This window comes from Pavona decussata, unplaced genomic scaffold (genome assembly GCF_977016875.1).
Source record: "Pavona decussata unplaced genomic scaffold, jaPavDecu1.1 SCAFFOLD_233, whole genome shotgun sequence".
Classification (NCBI taxonomy): domain Eukaryota; kingdom Metazoa; phylum Cnidaria; class Anthozoa; order Scleractinia; family Agariciidae; genus Pavona; species Pavona decussata.
Window position 1 is genome coordinate 3,446,396 of NW_028145638.1, and position 14,588 is coordinate 3,460,983.

General features: G+C 37.3%; 1 protein-coding gene across 1 annotated transcript; it reads left to right on the forward strand.

Moving 5' to 3' along the window:
* The first annotated feature begins 6,123 nt into the window (after positions 1–6,123).
* On the forward strand, positions 6,124–10,393 carry LOC146458438 (DELTA-actitoxin-Afr1c-like). The gene is made up of 7 exons (XM_085090930.1): positions 6,124–6,269; positions 7,862–7,991; positions 8,274–8,337; positions 8,572–8,651; positions 8,933–8,996; positions 9,289–9,486; positions 9,905–10,393. The coding sequence occupies exons 2-7, from the start codon at positions 7,869–7,871 to the stop codon at positions 10,270–10,272; spliced, it is 897 nt and encodes a 298-aa protein (XP_084947056.1). The 5' UTR covers positions 6,124–6,269; positions 7,862–7,868; the 3' UTR covers positions 10,273–10,393.
* The last annotated feature ends 4,195 nt before the right edge of the window (positions 10,394–14,588 follow it).

The window sequence follows — 14,588 nt, forward strand, 5'->3', positions numbered from 1 at the left end:
GTTTTATGAAGTTAAGTATATTGTGGAGTATTTGATTCATCAAAAACAGAAAGTTCTTTAAGAGGGGGTTAATGGTGATTAATTGAAATTACAGCAGGTCACTCTAGCAGCAGGTGAACCCAACTCAGCCCTCTCATCTTCTCCGTCCCATAAATAGAGCCTTCGCCCAATGTCCAACTCCTGACCTTTCCCGTGCTAAATTTCATTGAAATGGTACCCCCCTTATTCAGTTTGTGTTAGCTTCTTCTGTTCATACACACAATTGTCTTGATTTTTGTTTCTTGGATACCTTTTTCCATTGTTGATATCACACATGGCGTCACAACTAGTACCAGCAAATTTCCCGCAAGTTGTCTCATCGCAAAAACTTAGAAAAATTAGTTCACGAATGCAATTTTCAGTTGGTAATAGAGTCATATGTTGGTTATAAACTAACTTAATATTACTTTGTCATACTGCTACGTCAAAATAAAATACGTGAAAACTTTGTTTGTAATTCGCACTGACTGATGCAAATTACAACTTTTGTTGTTAAGCTAGCCTGCAGTGCAGGCGTTTTTCATGGGCGAGCGCTGAATAATAAATTTAGGTCGCGTATTTGAAGGAGGCTGAGGGGGAGGGGGGCGGAAATGAGAGCGAATTTTTCCCTCCTCTCCCCCTCCCCCCTCCTTTATTTTTCAGCCAGTCGTCCTCTCCCTTAGGGTCACTTTTGACTCGCTCCAGCCCTCTCGCGCTTCCTCGCCCAAGATGACAGCAACGAAGGATTATTCAGCGCTCCCGCTCCAAAAATACGCCTGCATTACAGGCTTTGTTAAGCTAGCCTAGTGTTTTTCAAGTTCTCGTATTTTTGTTTCCAAAATGCGCTACAATAGATCACGAGTTGTTCTTTTCAAAAATTGAGTTGATTTATTTCCTCTCGTCATTCTAGAATTATTTTGCAGCTGATTGAGGGTCTTATATCATCATTTTTAACAATAGATATCAAAGAACCCGTGATACTTCCTCTTCCATCAAAGCTAATCATCAGTTCCAATTGAAATTACGCGCATGCTCAGTCCTCGGACCAACTACTCAATGAGCACGCGTCCTAATTTGTGCGAGGATTCCTTCCCCAAAAATTAGGGTTAAAGCAAATTTTAATGGAAAAAAAAGGAGATACTTTGCTGGTTCAGTCATTCTTCTACCACAAAGAATGTGTAACAAGGAGGTGGAGTTCTTTCAACATAAATTGCAGTACTAATTGTTTAATAAATTTTACATTTATCTCGCTTGAATTCTTTGTTCCAGTAAAAGCAAGAATATGGGCAACCTGTACAAGTTGTCGTTTTCTTTTTTTAATTTTAATCGTGATCTTCTCATAAATTTGACGATTAGTAGCACGTTGTCTTAAACGGACCACTAGACCGCTAATATAGAAAGATTTAGAGTCTTGTTAAATTTTTCCATCCCATCAGCCAGGGCAGTGCTCTGTTTGCTAACTTTAGCCGGATAAAGGACTGTTATTAGCGTGCAATCTTGAAACGTAAAAGTCATTTAATTATAAGAATACGTCCTTTGTCATATTTCGTTGTCACCTTTCTCTCTTTGTTTTAGGCCCATTTTCAAAGGCTGTTGATATAGTACACCGTAGCGTTCCACCTTCCAATACAAAATGGATGCAAAAGAGAAAAACTGTGAGACTCTGACAAGCGTTAAGCCCAAGATCGTCGGCTCCGCAGCTACCAAAAAGAATAATGAGAGAAATAATCTTTCTATCAAGTGGGCGCGCCACTCAATTTCCTTTGGAAACATGTCGTTTTGCTCCGGCCGCTTGATTGAGAATATCTTGAGACAACGTAGAGTTATTTGTTTACATATCACAGCACTAAAAAGCCATTAAATGTTATGGCTAATACACTTTAAATTCTGTGTCAGTAGGCATATGAGGGTTATCTTAGTTTGTATTTATTTTAAACTTTACGATTTCTGACGATTACCAGTTTATTTTCCTGGAAAGGTTTAATAAAGCTCGCTTTTGTGTAGAACGTCGTCGCATGTTTGATGTAATAGATCAAACACGAGGAAGAGTATTTCCTCCGATTTCCAAACACCGAGAAGTAGGGTTGAAAAAACGAGGCGCAGCCGAGTTTTTTGTAACCAACTTCGAGGTGTTTGGAAATAGGAGGAAACACTCTTTCGAGTGTTTGATATAGCTTATCAAACTATTGATAATTCTCCAAGAGTCTTGGAGAAATTCGAAGCAAAAGTTCACAAAATTTTATAATAATTAAGATCACATTTCCAAACCTCCTTCACGGTAGTGATTTCCGTTGTGTTCTCTTTATGAATTATTAATGAGTTTGAGAAATATATTTCTTTAGCCCATCTTTTTTTTAATTGGGATAAAAAGTCAGAATTTGAATTCTACGAAGAAAGATTGTTTCCTAGTAGAACCGCTTTCATGATATAAATTGTAACTGGATTCTTTCAGAAGATGTTATTGCTGTGGAGAATAATTTCGGGAAAAAATTGCGGGTACATGCCACTTCAAGCGCTCCGACTAACAATAAGTAAAGGCAGGTGAAACGCTCTACAGGATTAAGACTAAAATATCGACTGCTTTTGAAAAATAAGTTTCAAACAAAGATACAGTGATGGGTAAAATTGCAGAGCCGTATAGTTTCTAAATAAGCAATAAATTTGAACGATCTAGATTGTTCGCCTGAGAAACCATACCGCCCTTTACCTCAAGTTCTAAACAAGAACAGCACACAGCGGGAAACTCCATCTGAAAAATTCAACGAGATTCTAAACAAAAAATACAGCTATCTCTATTTCGTCTTGAGGATTTAATTTTTGACACTTTTATAGAAAAGTATGCAAGTAATGGTTAGGGACCAGGGGCCAAACTCACAAAATTTCCCCAAGTTAACATGTACACTAATGATTGTTTCTTAGAGGGGCAGTATCATGGGAGATCGATGGGAGATATCATTATTTTTGGCCAAAATTCACTAAATTTAAACTTTGAACAGTGTGCTAATTAATTTCTCAATCACTAATTTAAAGAAATATTAATAGTGATTCTAAGATGAAAGGTTGAACCAAAATATAGTACAACCGGCGATTTCTAGTGCGTTACAACAACGAAATTTGAAAACGTCCGGCGGACGTTTTCAAATTTGAACCCCTCCCAATCTTGGTCATCTGCCGGCGAAAATATCCGTGGATAGAGTCTTTGCATTCTGGTAGTCTTTTAATGGAATTTTGGCATTCTATCTTGACTGCTATCAACTGAATAGCGTCTTTCCGATTTTCAATGTGTTACCAAAAAATAGCGTGATACTGTCCGTTTAACAAAAGTAAGTTGTTGGATTAACAATAGTCAATTGTTAAGAAACAATACTTAAGATATGTGTTAACTTTGAAGAGCATCGTAAATCTCGCCCCACTGATTCACCAAGGTTTCCTAAAGTTAAGATGTATCATCAATAGTGACCCTTAACAATAGTCTATTTTCGTTCTAACAATAGGCTATTCTCTAGAAACGATGCTAAGAATACTTCTTAACTTCTTTCAGTTATGTTGTCCACCAGCCAGATTCTCCTGCCAGCCCTCCTACGTAAAGATGTGTCCTAAGTATAGTTTGTTAACAATAGCGTATTATTATCTTAGCAATCGACTGTTGTTCAGAACCAATTTCTAAGATACATCTTAAGGTTCCTCGTGAATCTGGCTCGTGCAGATGACTTAAAAGATGACGTATAAAATAGAAAGAAAGACAAACTGAGCACGTACGAGTGCTGAACTTGGTATTACGATAAAGCAATATTAACTTAGTTTATAACCAAAGTATGACTTTGTTACCAAACGAAGGGATTCCTTGAATAAATTGAGACGCGTGCTCATGAACAGTTGGTCCAAGGACTGAGCATGCGCGTAATTTCAGTTGGAACTGATCGCTTTGATGGACTCTTTCAAAAGTAGCCTTTTGCAGAAGATTACGAGCTAATACTTATCATTCTTGTTTTTCTGATGAAACGAAAAGATCACTCTGAAGCTAGTTACTAACAAGCAACCCATGTTGAATTTGATTATGAACTAGGTTTAACAACAATGGAAGTGTTAATTTGCATTTAATGCGAATTACAAACAAAGTGAACACTTATTTTATTTTAGCTTAGCATCACGACAAAGTAATATTAAGTAAGTTTATAACTAAAAATATGACTTTGTTACCAACTCAGAATTGGATTCGTGAACTAATTTTCCTAGATATTTGCGTTGAGACAACTTGCGGGAAATTTTTTTACTCCGGCCTTCCGTTGGTTGCAAGACGTTTAGCAGGTATTGACTTCAAATACCACGTTGGAAGATTTGTAACATTTGCTTTAGCTTGAATTTATAAGCACAAATGTGAAAAAAGTGGACAGAAAGCGGTCGTCAAACTTCAAATAGCTTGTACATTGTTTTTAAAAACTGATGTTAAAATACATCCACACGGCTTTAGAAACCAATGCCTGTTAAGAATCTGCAACCTCCGAGTGCTCGGTAAAATAAACTGGTCGCGCGGGTAATTCAGACCCACAGTAACTTGAATATATACAATATATTAAAATTCGCCCTAAAACACAACGATGAAAAAAATCTCTTTTGACAACCGAAATATGATCTCTGCTGCTACTCAGCAACAAGAATTGTAAACAGTTTTTTCAAGGAATTACTTTCAACAGAACATCCTAAGGGGAGGGGTGGGCCGTTACTCCATATCGTGACTTATGGGGGACGTTTCCGTCGACATTAGTGCCTTTATCACCCTGCTAGTTTTTTCAGTAAAATATTACTGAAAATGTTAAAAAAAAACTATTAGAAATATAAAGGCTTGCTAGGATAGACAACCAACCGAGAAGGTAGCATTCGCAACGAACTTTCAGAGAGGATACAAAAACCAAAGCAGAAATTATAGCACAAAGATAGTGAATAGTACTGCTATACAAGAAAACGTATAGGGAACACACTGCTATGTTTGTCGTATAAGAAAGGGATTTTTTTTGTAGAAGGAGTACCATGTACCATTTCAGTAAAAGGCCAGGGGTTGGACATAAGAGAGGAGTTTCCATCAGCCTGTTTAAGAAGAAAAGAAACTTCGATCACATCTTTCACGTAATTGCCCCTTTGGTGGTCCGTTCTGTGTGCCACCTAGACGATCAGAGGGCTACGAGGTTGAGATGAGTTAACCCGCTGAGCTAGAGTGACCTGTTATAATTTCAATTAATCACCATTAACCCCCAAAAACAAGGCTCTTAGAAAACTTTTCCTTTTCCATGGATCGATTGTTCTACAGGATAGGTTACCTCATAAAACATTGACTACGTAGCTCATTCAGTTTCCATAAATACAACAGCATTGAGTGAGCTAGAGTGACCTGCTGTAATTTCAATTAATCTCCATTAACCCCCAATTAAGCATGGCTCTTAAAGATTTTATCCCTTTTCATGGATCGATTGTTTCACAAGATAGGTTACCTCATGAAACATTGGCTAAGTAACTTATTCAAATTCCGTAAATACAACAGCATTGGGTGAGCTAGAGCCGACCTGCTGTAATTTCAATTAATCACCATTAACTCCCAAAAACAAGGCTGTAAAAGCATTTTTCCATGGATCGATTGTTCTACAAGATAGGTTGCCTCATAAAACATTGGCTAAGTAGCTTATTCAAATTCCATAAACACAACAGCGTTGAGTGAGCTAGAGTGACCTGCTGTAATTTCAATTAAACACCATTAACTCCCAAAAACAAGGCTCTAGAAGGACTTTTCCATGGATCGATTGTTCTACAAGATAGGTTACCTCATAAAACATTAGCTACGTAGCTCATTCAGTTTCCATAAATACAACAGCATTGAGTGAGCTAGAGTAACCTGCTGTATTTTCAATCAATAACCATTAACCTCCCAAACACAGGCTCTTAGAGAGGTTTTCCTTTTTCGTGGATCGATTGTTCCACAAGTAAGTTTACCTCATAAAACATTAGCTACGTAGCTCATTTACCATTCCATTAATACAACAGCATTGAGTGAGCTAGAGTGACCTGCTGTAATTTCCATAAATCTCAATTAACCCCCAATTAAGGATGGCTCTTAAAGAACTTTTCCTTTTTCATGGATCGATTGTTCCACAAGATAGGTTAATTCATAAAACATTGGCTAAGTAGTATTTTTAGATTCCATAAATCCAGCTGACAAAAAACGTTCACCATTCAGTTAAGCGAATCTCCTTAGAGTGAAGGTAAGTACTTTTCTTTCATTGTATCCAGCGAATCACACTTTCATGATAACAGACCATTTCTACACTTTTACAAATACGCTGTTTAAAATTAATCAACTAATTGGTCTTATAGTTCCACAATACTTTAAATTTGTCGATTTTATCCCGCGTTCCATCTGACTTTGTCTACAGCAGTGACAAAGTTTCTGAAACCAAGTTTGTAACTGATTCCGTTTTCCACTATAGAGACAAAAACAATGCATTTTTATGGACGTCATTCACATTTCTCAAGTTTCGATGAATAGGGATATAAACGGCACACATATCGCTACATTCATGAGATGTTTTTTTCTCATTCTAGAATGCTGTAATGAAAACATTTTTTTATGGCTTTTCTCTCAGTGATTAAAATATTTTCACAGTTGCCTCCATAGAGGAAATGTTTCTGTAGAATACTACCCAATACATTCACGATACCGTGCTTTGGCCTAAAGACGGAAAAAAAGAAATCTGCAGCAGTAAAGATTTGTTTCTAGCACTATTGCCGGCCGTTTTTTTTTTTTTTTTAATTCTTTGTCAAGTCTTTTAATACGCTTAAAATTTTACTATTTTTACAAAGGCCTTTTTTTGTTTACTATTTTATTTGCCCGGTATAACGCTTTCGTTTTCTCGAATACTGCTTTTGTTGATATTAACCACAAGGTAAGGACAAATTTCGTCAAAGGGGAATCATTGTTTCATTTTTACCACAGTTTAACTTAAAACAAAATCAGTGAAATAATCCAGAGAGTATGGAATTGGTAAAGAACATTGCTTCTTCATTTGCCTTGGTTTCTACTTCAACAAAACAAGCACTTGAAAGTATTGATCTTTAACAACTTATAATAACGACACTTCAATATAACCTGTTGTACAACACGTTTCGCCACTTACACATTCACTTAAGGGCCAGTTTTGTTTGGAACTTAAGGATTTTATTTAACGGAATATAAAGTAGCTTTACATATACAGTTTACCAATCAATCTACAAGAAAAAAAAAAACAATGCTGATGCGTTCAATCGTACTCGTAGAACCTATTTATTGATACACGTCTGGTGTTGTATTTTTCTTAATATCATTGTTTAAAGATCTGAAAACAATTCAGTTCCAGTTATCTTTTTATGGCTTTAAGAGATTTTAAAAATTATTCATTTGTCGCTTTTTAGATGTCCGGAAAGAAGAACGATTTAGAAAAAGATTAGGAAAATTCTTGCAACCGTGATATTAGTCAGTGGTGATTCTTATGTCAGCAAGATGTTACATACCTATTACTAACCAAGTTTTAGGTCCGTACTGTAAGTTACGGACCTCGAATCATGTTGATTTATCGCGCTTGGGCCATAAATCAACGGGAAAAAACGAGGCCGATCCATAACTTACAGTACGGACCGAGAAAACGAAGTTAGTAAGATATTTATTATATCTCTGAGGTGAATCGGGCGTGCAGTGAAATACGCAGCTATGTGTGGCGAGGCTCGTGCATGGCTATAAATTTATCTGCCAATAAAGCAAAAAGACAACAAAAAGGAGAAAAGCCTAATGAAAATAACTAAATGTTCTTATACCCTCCAGAAATAAAATGGGCTGGATTAGCCTTGTTACCTCGATTGTCTTACTCGTGGCGGGAACTTTTGCAACACTGGAATCCCCTATCAAGCGACATCACCCCAAGCAGTATCATGAAATTCATTCAGACGGAAAGGTTAGGATATATATATATCATATAGCTACTTCAGTTAGCCTCCTTGCATATTTTGTTTGTCATGAAATTATGAAAATGATTTTTTCGAATTAGGAAATGTGCATATATTCCGGCTCACACCAGGTAATTCAGCGTGATAAACACCTCTTAACCCGCCCTTGTTACTCGCGTAGCAAAAGCAAGTATAGCCCGACAAAATAAACAGCGTTCGTTAATACTCTGAGATGCTATTACAGTTCTTTTGGAGATAAGGTGTTGACATGTTTCTTTTGATATAATCAGGGTCAAAGGAATTTGTCAGATTTCAACCAACGCGACCAAGCTGAGCAAAACGTCGAGCGAAAAGGTAGGCGCTTTCAAGCGTTTTAGCATTTCTTTACAGCGTTAACAAACATATAGATTACTGTGTAAGGAAGAATTGAAACATCTCAACCAAATTCAATGATATATTAGTAAAGGGCGACAGTAGGCAGAGTCGACAGAAACTAAGGCTTTTGCGAAAGTTACAACGTGTTGAACTAGTTTTATAGAGATATTTGATTTGTAGAATTCTCTAACATCTCGATTGTCTTACTCGTAGCGGGGACTTTTGCAACACTGGAATCCCCAATCAAGCAAGATCACCCCAAGCAGTATCATGAAATTCATTCAGACGGAAAGGTTAGGATATATTATGCAGCTACTTCAGTTATCCTCATTGCATATTTTGTTTGTCATGAAATTATGAAAATGATTCTTTTACGAATTAAGAAATGTGCTGATATTCCGGCTCACTCCAGGTGATTCAGTGTGATAAACACCTCCTAACACGGCCTTGTTATTCGCGTAGCAAAAGCAAGTTTAACCCGACAAAATAAACAGCGTTCGTTAATACTCTGAGATGCTATAAATTACAGTTCTTCCAGAGATGTGGTGTTGACATGCTTCTTTGATATAATCAGGGTCAAAGGAATTTGTCAGATTTCCAACAGCGCGACCAAGATGAGCAAAGCGTCAAGCGAAAAGGTGGGTTTTTCCAGCGTTTTGGCATTTCTTTACAGCGTTAACAAACATAGATTACTGTGTAAGGAAGAATTGAAACATCTCAAACAAATTTAATGATATATGAGTAAAGGGAGTAGGCAGAGTCGACAGAAACTAAGGCTTTTGCGAAAGTTACAACGTAATGGACTAGTTTGATAGAGATATTTGATTTGTTGAATTCTGCAAACTGATCGCTTGTCACCTCAGTGGATTGTCTAAAGTACATAAACCGTGCGAGGGTTCCACCATAAAAGACTAACTTATTTCATTTCAGTTCCAGGAGCGGGAGACGTTATCTCTGCTGTTCAACTTACAGTCGACTTGCTCAAAACAATTTTGAACGCCATCGCTGACGTAAAGCGTAAAGTCGCCATCGGCATTGAAAACCAAAGTAAACAAACCTGGGAAGCAATCAACGTCTACTTCTACTCAGGCACTTCGGATTCTCCCTTGCCCTTTACCGTAAATTCAGGTAACAATAATTTTAGCAACCCAGTAAAGAACTGTAGGGGCATGGTGATCTAGTGAAGATCGCAATGGACTTTACGACTGGTTGGCCCCCGGCCAAAGGAAGGTGTCAGTTAGGCGGAATGGAGCGTGGGAAAATGAAAGGAGATGTATATGGCGTTATTGTGAATGGCAAAAGGGGTGTAATGTCCGAAAGAGCAGGTTTTCAGACAGGCAATGCCACCACATTAGACTAACGTTATCCTTTCAGTTAACATGATCGGAGTTTGATTTTAATTCTCGTAAAAATACGGTGGGATATCTGTTCTTGGATTGACTGTTTCTCACCACAGTTATCTTGGGACAGATCATTTCAGCAAGTAAACATCCTTACATATTTTCAAGCAGGAAAATAAATGTTGTTCATTTGTTGTTTGCATCAGGAAAAGCCTTGCTATACGAGGCTCGCAAGACCGATGGACCGGTCGCCAGAGGTGCTGTGGGAGTCCTGACATACCACATTATAGGCCTCGACATGACATTGGCCGTCATGTTCTCCATTCCGTATGATTACAACCTCTACAGCAACAAGTGGAATGTGAAGCTTTACAGTGGACAGAAACAGGCCGACAAAAAAATGTATGATGACCTGTATGATGGCAGTCAATTCGACGGAGATAATGGATGGTATGATAAATACTTATCGTTGGGCTCAGAGCATAAAGTCCTTAAAATCAGGGGCTCCATGGCTGCTTCTGGAAAGACTGTCTTCAGACTTCATGTCATGCCCGGCAAAAAAAAAAATGATTGACAAGCTGCCCGCTTCAGTTTCACAAAAGCTACAAAAGCATGACCACAATTAGCCTATGTACTTGCTGTACTACACATTGCACCGTACATTGCAGATGACAATAAAACGCATTTGAAAAAACCAAAATGTTTCAAGGTTAATGGAGTCCCGTACATCATTAGTTGCCGATGGAAGTCTTCCAACACCCCAATTCCTACTTATCAGAAAATCAAAACTCCCAGAAGAATTTTCCATTATGCGGAAATAAATTTTATTCCAAGAAACAACCTGAGTGGTAGATGTTAAATTAAACGTTTCAGGCCTGTTTTGATCGCAACTTCAACCCGCAGGCACAGAAGGAAATCAAATTAGTAGCAATCCAGTAAATCCCGGCTCCTCTCGATGTGCGGCTGCCATCAGAATGTCCTCTATTTGAGAAACTGGGTCGGATCTTACCGCGCTATCTACTGCTTCCGTTGTTATTTAGTGCCTCATATCAATTAAGAGCGGCTGCCTGTAAGAATCGAGAACTGCATTTCAGCGACCACTTAGTCGAATTTCTGATATTTCGTCTGAAGATACCCTTGGATTAACTATTTTCGAAAATCATGTTTAATTTGCCAGTGGCCTTATTTAAAGATTAAGGGTGGCGGGGGGGGGGGGGGGGCGTAGGAGTTCTCGAGAAGAAAAATAAAGGAAGGAAGGAAGGAAGGAAGGAAGGAAGGAAGGAAGGAAGGAAGGAAGGAAGGAAGGAAGGAAGGAACAGCCAAAGTTTTGACCGAGCAAACAGACAGACAATAGAGTCGTCTCACCATGAACGAGCACCAAGACGGCGCGAGGTATGGCATGAACGAGAACAGTCGCATGAAGGATATGCCACCAGAGTATATGTTAATTGAGTCTTCCTACGATGTGGGCTTGCCAGACTGAAATTATATTAAAAATTCAATTTCATTGTAATTAGAGTTAAGGTTACCGTATACCTTTGTAGGTGTCTCACGTCCAGGCGATATAGTGCGTCTGGTTTAAACTGTAGATACCTAAACCCCTATATCAAATTAAAGCTTATAGAGCTGGCTATCAAACTATACCAAGAATTTTGAAATAAAATGAATTGGCGAATTTTTCACGACCTCTAAATGCGAGCGTCCAAATCACCTTTTGAAAGCTACAAGTCAAAGCGAATTTTGTCTTTCGCTCATTTAATTTGCACCTCAGTTTCCGGACCCAAAGCGCTAAAAATAGTGTCTGCGTTTTGCTATATTCAATTCCAGTGAAAAGTTACAGAACATTATCGAAATAGGGTTAAAAAATTGTGGAGTGATCGTACAAAAGTCGCTGTCGGAGAAAAAATATTTTGAAAGAAAACATTCGCAGACAAAGTTTTGTTGTGTATATGTTATACTAGCTACTGTCCAAATTTCAAGGCAAACGACCTAATTTTCTTTGAGTTTTAGCTCTTTAAAGTGTCCCCTTCAAGTGAAAAAATTGATTCGAGAAAACAGCGCTAAAAATTCGACAATTCCATTTATTTCAAAATTTTTGGCATAATTTAATAGCCAGCTCTATAAGCTTTAATTTGATATAGGGATTTAGGTATCTACAGTTTAAACCGGACGTGCTTCATCGCTTGGATGCGAGACACTTCTAAAGGTAAACAATAGTAGGCACTGTCCTTAATTGAATTTTGCAGAGATTTCAGTTGTAATTTGAAGGTTTTTTCATTAATATTATTCACTTCTGGTTAACGTTTTTCCATTCACAAGGGTGCAAATAATGTAAGAAGACTAATCTAGTATCAAATAATAGAGAAAGTTTGATGGAAGAAGTCTGTGAACAATGTAAGAAATCTTGAGTGTCAATTTATCAAGGGTAATGTGCATACAAGATTTTTATTGTTATAAAATCGTTTTGGTTTATAAACAAAAGTAGAAATAGATTTGTTTTTTTCTAAAGTTATATATATTTGAATTAGTTTTTGTCAAAATATTTATCCAAATCATTTTATTTATTCTTTTATTTAATTTTTCCTCCATTTCTCCATTATATAATAATTGCAACGATTATCGTTTATCATTATCAAGTCATTTATAAGTTGGCTGAATTCTTTTGATATTGAGATTATTTAAGCGGACAACTTCTTTGCACTGATACGTTTTTATTTGAAGATAATTCTTTCTTCTTTTTCTTTATTTCTACTCTCACTCCCCTTCTGTTTTTTTCTTACTGAGTTTTCTTGATTTTCTTACTTTACTCGTTTTTTGTTGGTATTTCTTTTTTCTTTTCTGGTGTCGGGTCTACAATACAAGCTTTTGATGGTTGTCGTCTGCTATGTATGTTCTATTTACTGTATTTAGTGTAGAGGCGATAGTTTACCTCATAAAACGTTGACTACGTAGCTTATTCAGATCCATAAATACAACAGCAATGAGTGAGCTAGAGTGACCTAAAGTAATTTCAATTAATCACCATTAACCCCCAAAAAACGAAGCTGTAAAAGGACCTTTTTTTACAATATTTAACACATTTATTACGAGGCCATGCCTTGGCTGCGGGACGGAAAAACTCAAATCGGCAGCAGTAACAATTTGTTTCTAGATTTATTGCCGTCCGTTTCACTTTCTAAAAGTATACTTTGTCAAGTCTTTTACTTCGTTCAAAAGTTTAATTTGAGTTTCAAAGGCTTCTCTTTGTTGGCTATTTTATTTTGTCCAATTGTTTTACGTTTTCTCGAAAATATTACTTTTCTCAATTATGAACACCAGGTGAAGACAATTTTTGTCGAGCTAGGGTAAATTATTGCTTCATTTTTACCACGGTTATACTTCCGAACAAGTTAAAATCAAACAATCTAGAAACTGTGAAAGTAACTATATGAAACATATATTTTGAACTGCGGATGAAAGATCAAATAGAAGAAAGATCATCGCAGTTGGCACGCAACTTAAGCAGTTGCGAAAAGAAAGCCTGAAACAAAATTCAGGCTGAGTTGAACGGAATTCGAACCCATGACCTCTGCGATACCGGTGCAGTGCTCTACCAACTGAGCTACCAAGCCAACTGGGAGCTGGTCATATTGTGAGTTCGTAATATACCCGTGAAGGATGAATAAATGAATGTAAATATATGAAACATACATTTTGAAACATACATTTTGAACTGCGGATGAAAGATCAAATTGAAGAAAGATCCTCGCAGTTAGTACGAAACTTAAGCAGTTGGGAAAAGAAAGCCTGAAAAAAGCTTAAGTTGCGTACTAACTGCGAGGATCCTAAAGGAAATTTTAATGAAAAAAAAGAAAAAAAAGGAGACACTTTGCTGGTTCAGTCATTCTTCTACCACAAAGAATATGTAACAAGGAGGTGGAGTTCTTTCAACATAAATTACAGCACTAATTGTCGAATAAATTTTACATTTATCTCGTTTGAATTCTTTGTTCCACTAAAAGTAATAATATGGGCAACCTGTACAAGTTGTCTCTTTTATTTTTAATTTTAACCGTGTTCTTCTCATAATTTGACGATTAGTAGCACATTGTCTTAAACAGACCACTAGACTAATATAGAAGAAACAGTTCTTATGTCTTTAAGAGTCTTGTTAAATTTTTTTCATCCATTAGCCAGGGCAGTGCTCTGTTTGCCAACTTTAGCCGGATAAAGGACTATTGGTAGCGTGCAATCTAGAAACGTAAAATTCATTTAATTGCGTTCGACGAAGGAAGAACGCTTCCTAATCTTCTGGGTTGCCTGTTATCGCGTAGGTTCCCTGTGCACGCAAGCGAGAGCTGACCCGTGTTTTTTCGTTCCATCCATGGTTCACCTTTTCGGCGCCATTTTGAATGACGTCACAATTTGGTTGCGCAAAGCATTCTGCCTCGTGCTTCGCTGGAGTTTGTGTAAAGCGGCCAGCAGACTGTGTTCGTCTCACAACTCAGTTTAGAGGTTTTGTTTCTTTCACTCTTCGACAAACAAGGACATGTACGGGATCATTTGCGATGAACAATACGGTAGCACACAGTTTTTCTCTCTCTGAATTCATGAGGTTTCTATAATAATTTTTTATGCTGGTACAAGGCTCAGGCCCGGCCAGGAGGGGTAGTGGGATACCAATATACCCTATATTTTCTCCACACTGAGATACCAATATACCTTAAAATCGTAAAATGTGTCATACTTAACACCTAAAATTATTTTAAAACAGCATACTAAAAACCTAAATATGAAAAAGACAGATATCGATCTTAATAGAAGAGAAACTCGTTGTTCACTGCCCTCTTTTGCTTCTTTTGCGGCCGATAAACCTCCATGATCATCGAATCTGTAGCTGGGCACCGACCC

Bases quoted from the DNA above. Each gene is read 5' to 3' on its own strand.
- LOC146458438 (XM_085090930.1), top strand. From the start codon at position 7,869: ATGGGCTGGATTAGCCTTGTTACCTCGATTGTCTTACTCGTGGCGGGA. The intron at 8,997-9,288 runs GTGGGTTTTTCC...ATTTCATTTCAG, and splicing joins GCAAAGCGTCAAGCGAAAAG to TTCCAGGAGCGGGAGACGTT. The intron at 9,487-9,904 runs GTAACAATAATT...TGTTTGCATCAG, and splicing joins GCCCTTTACCGTAAATTCAG to GAAAAGCCTTGCTATACGAG.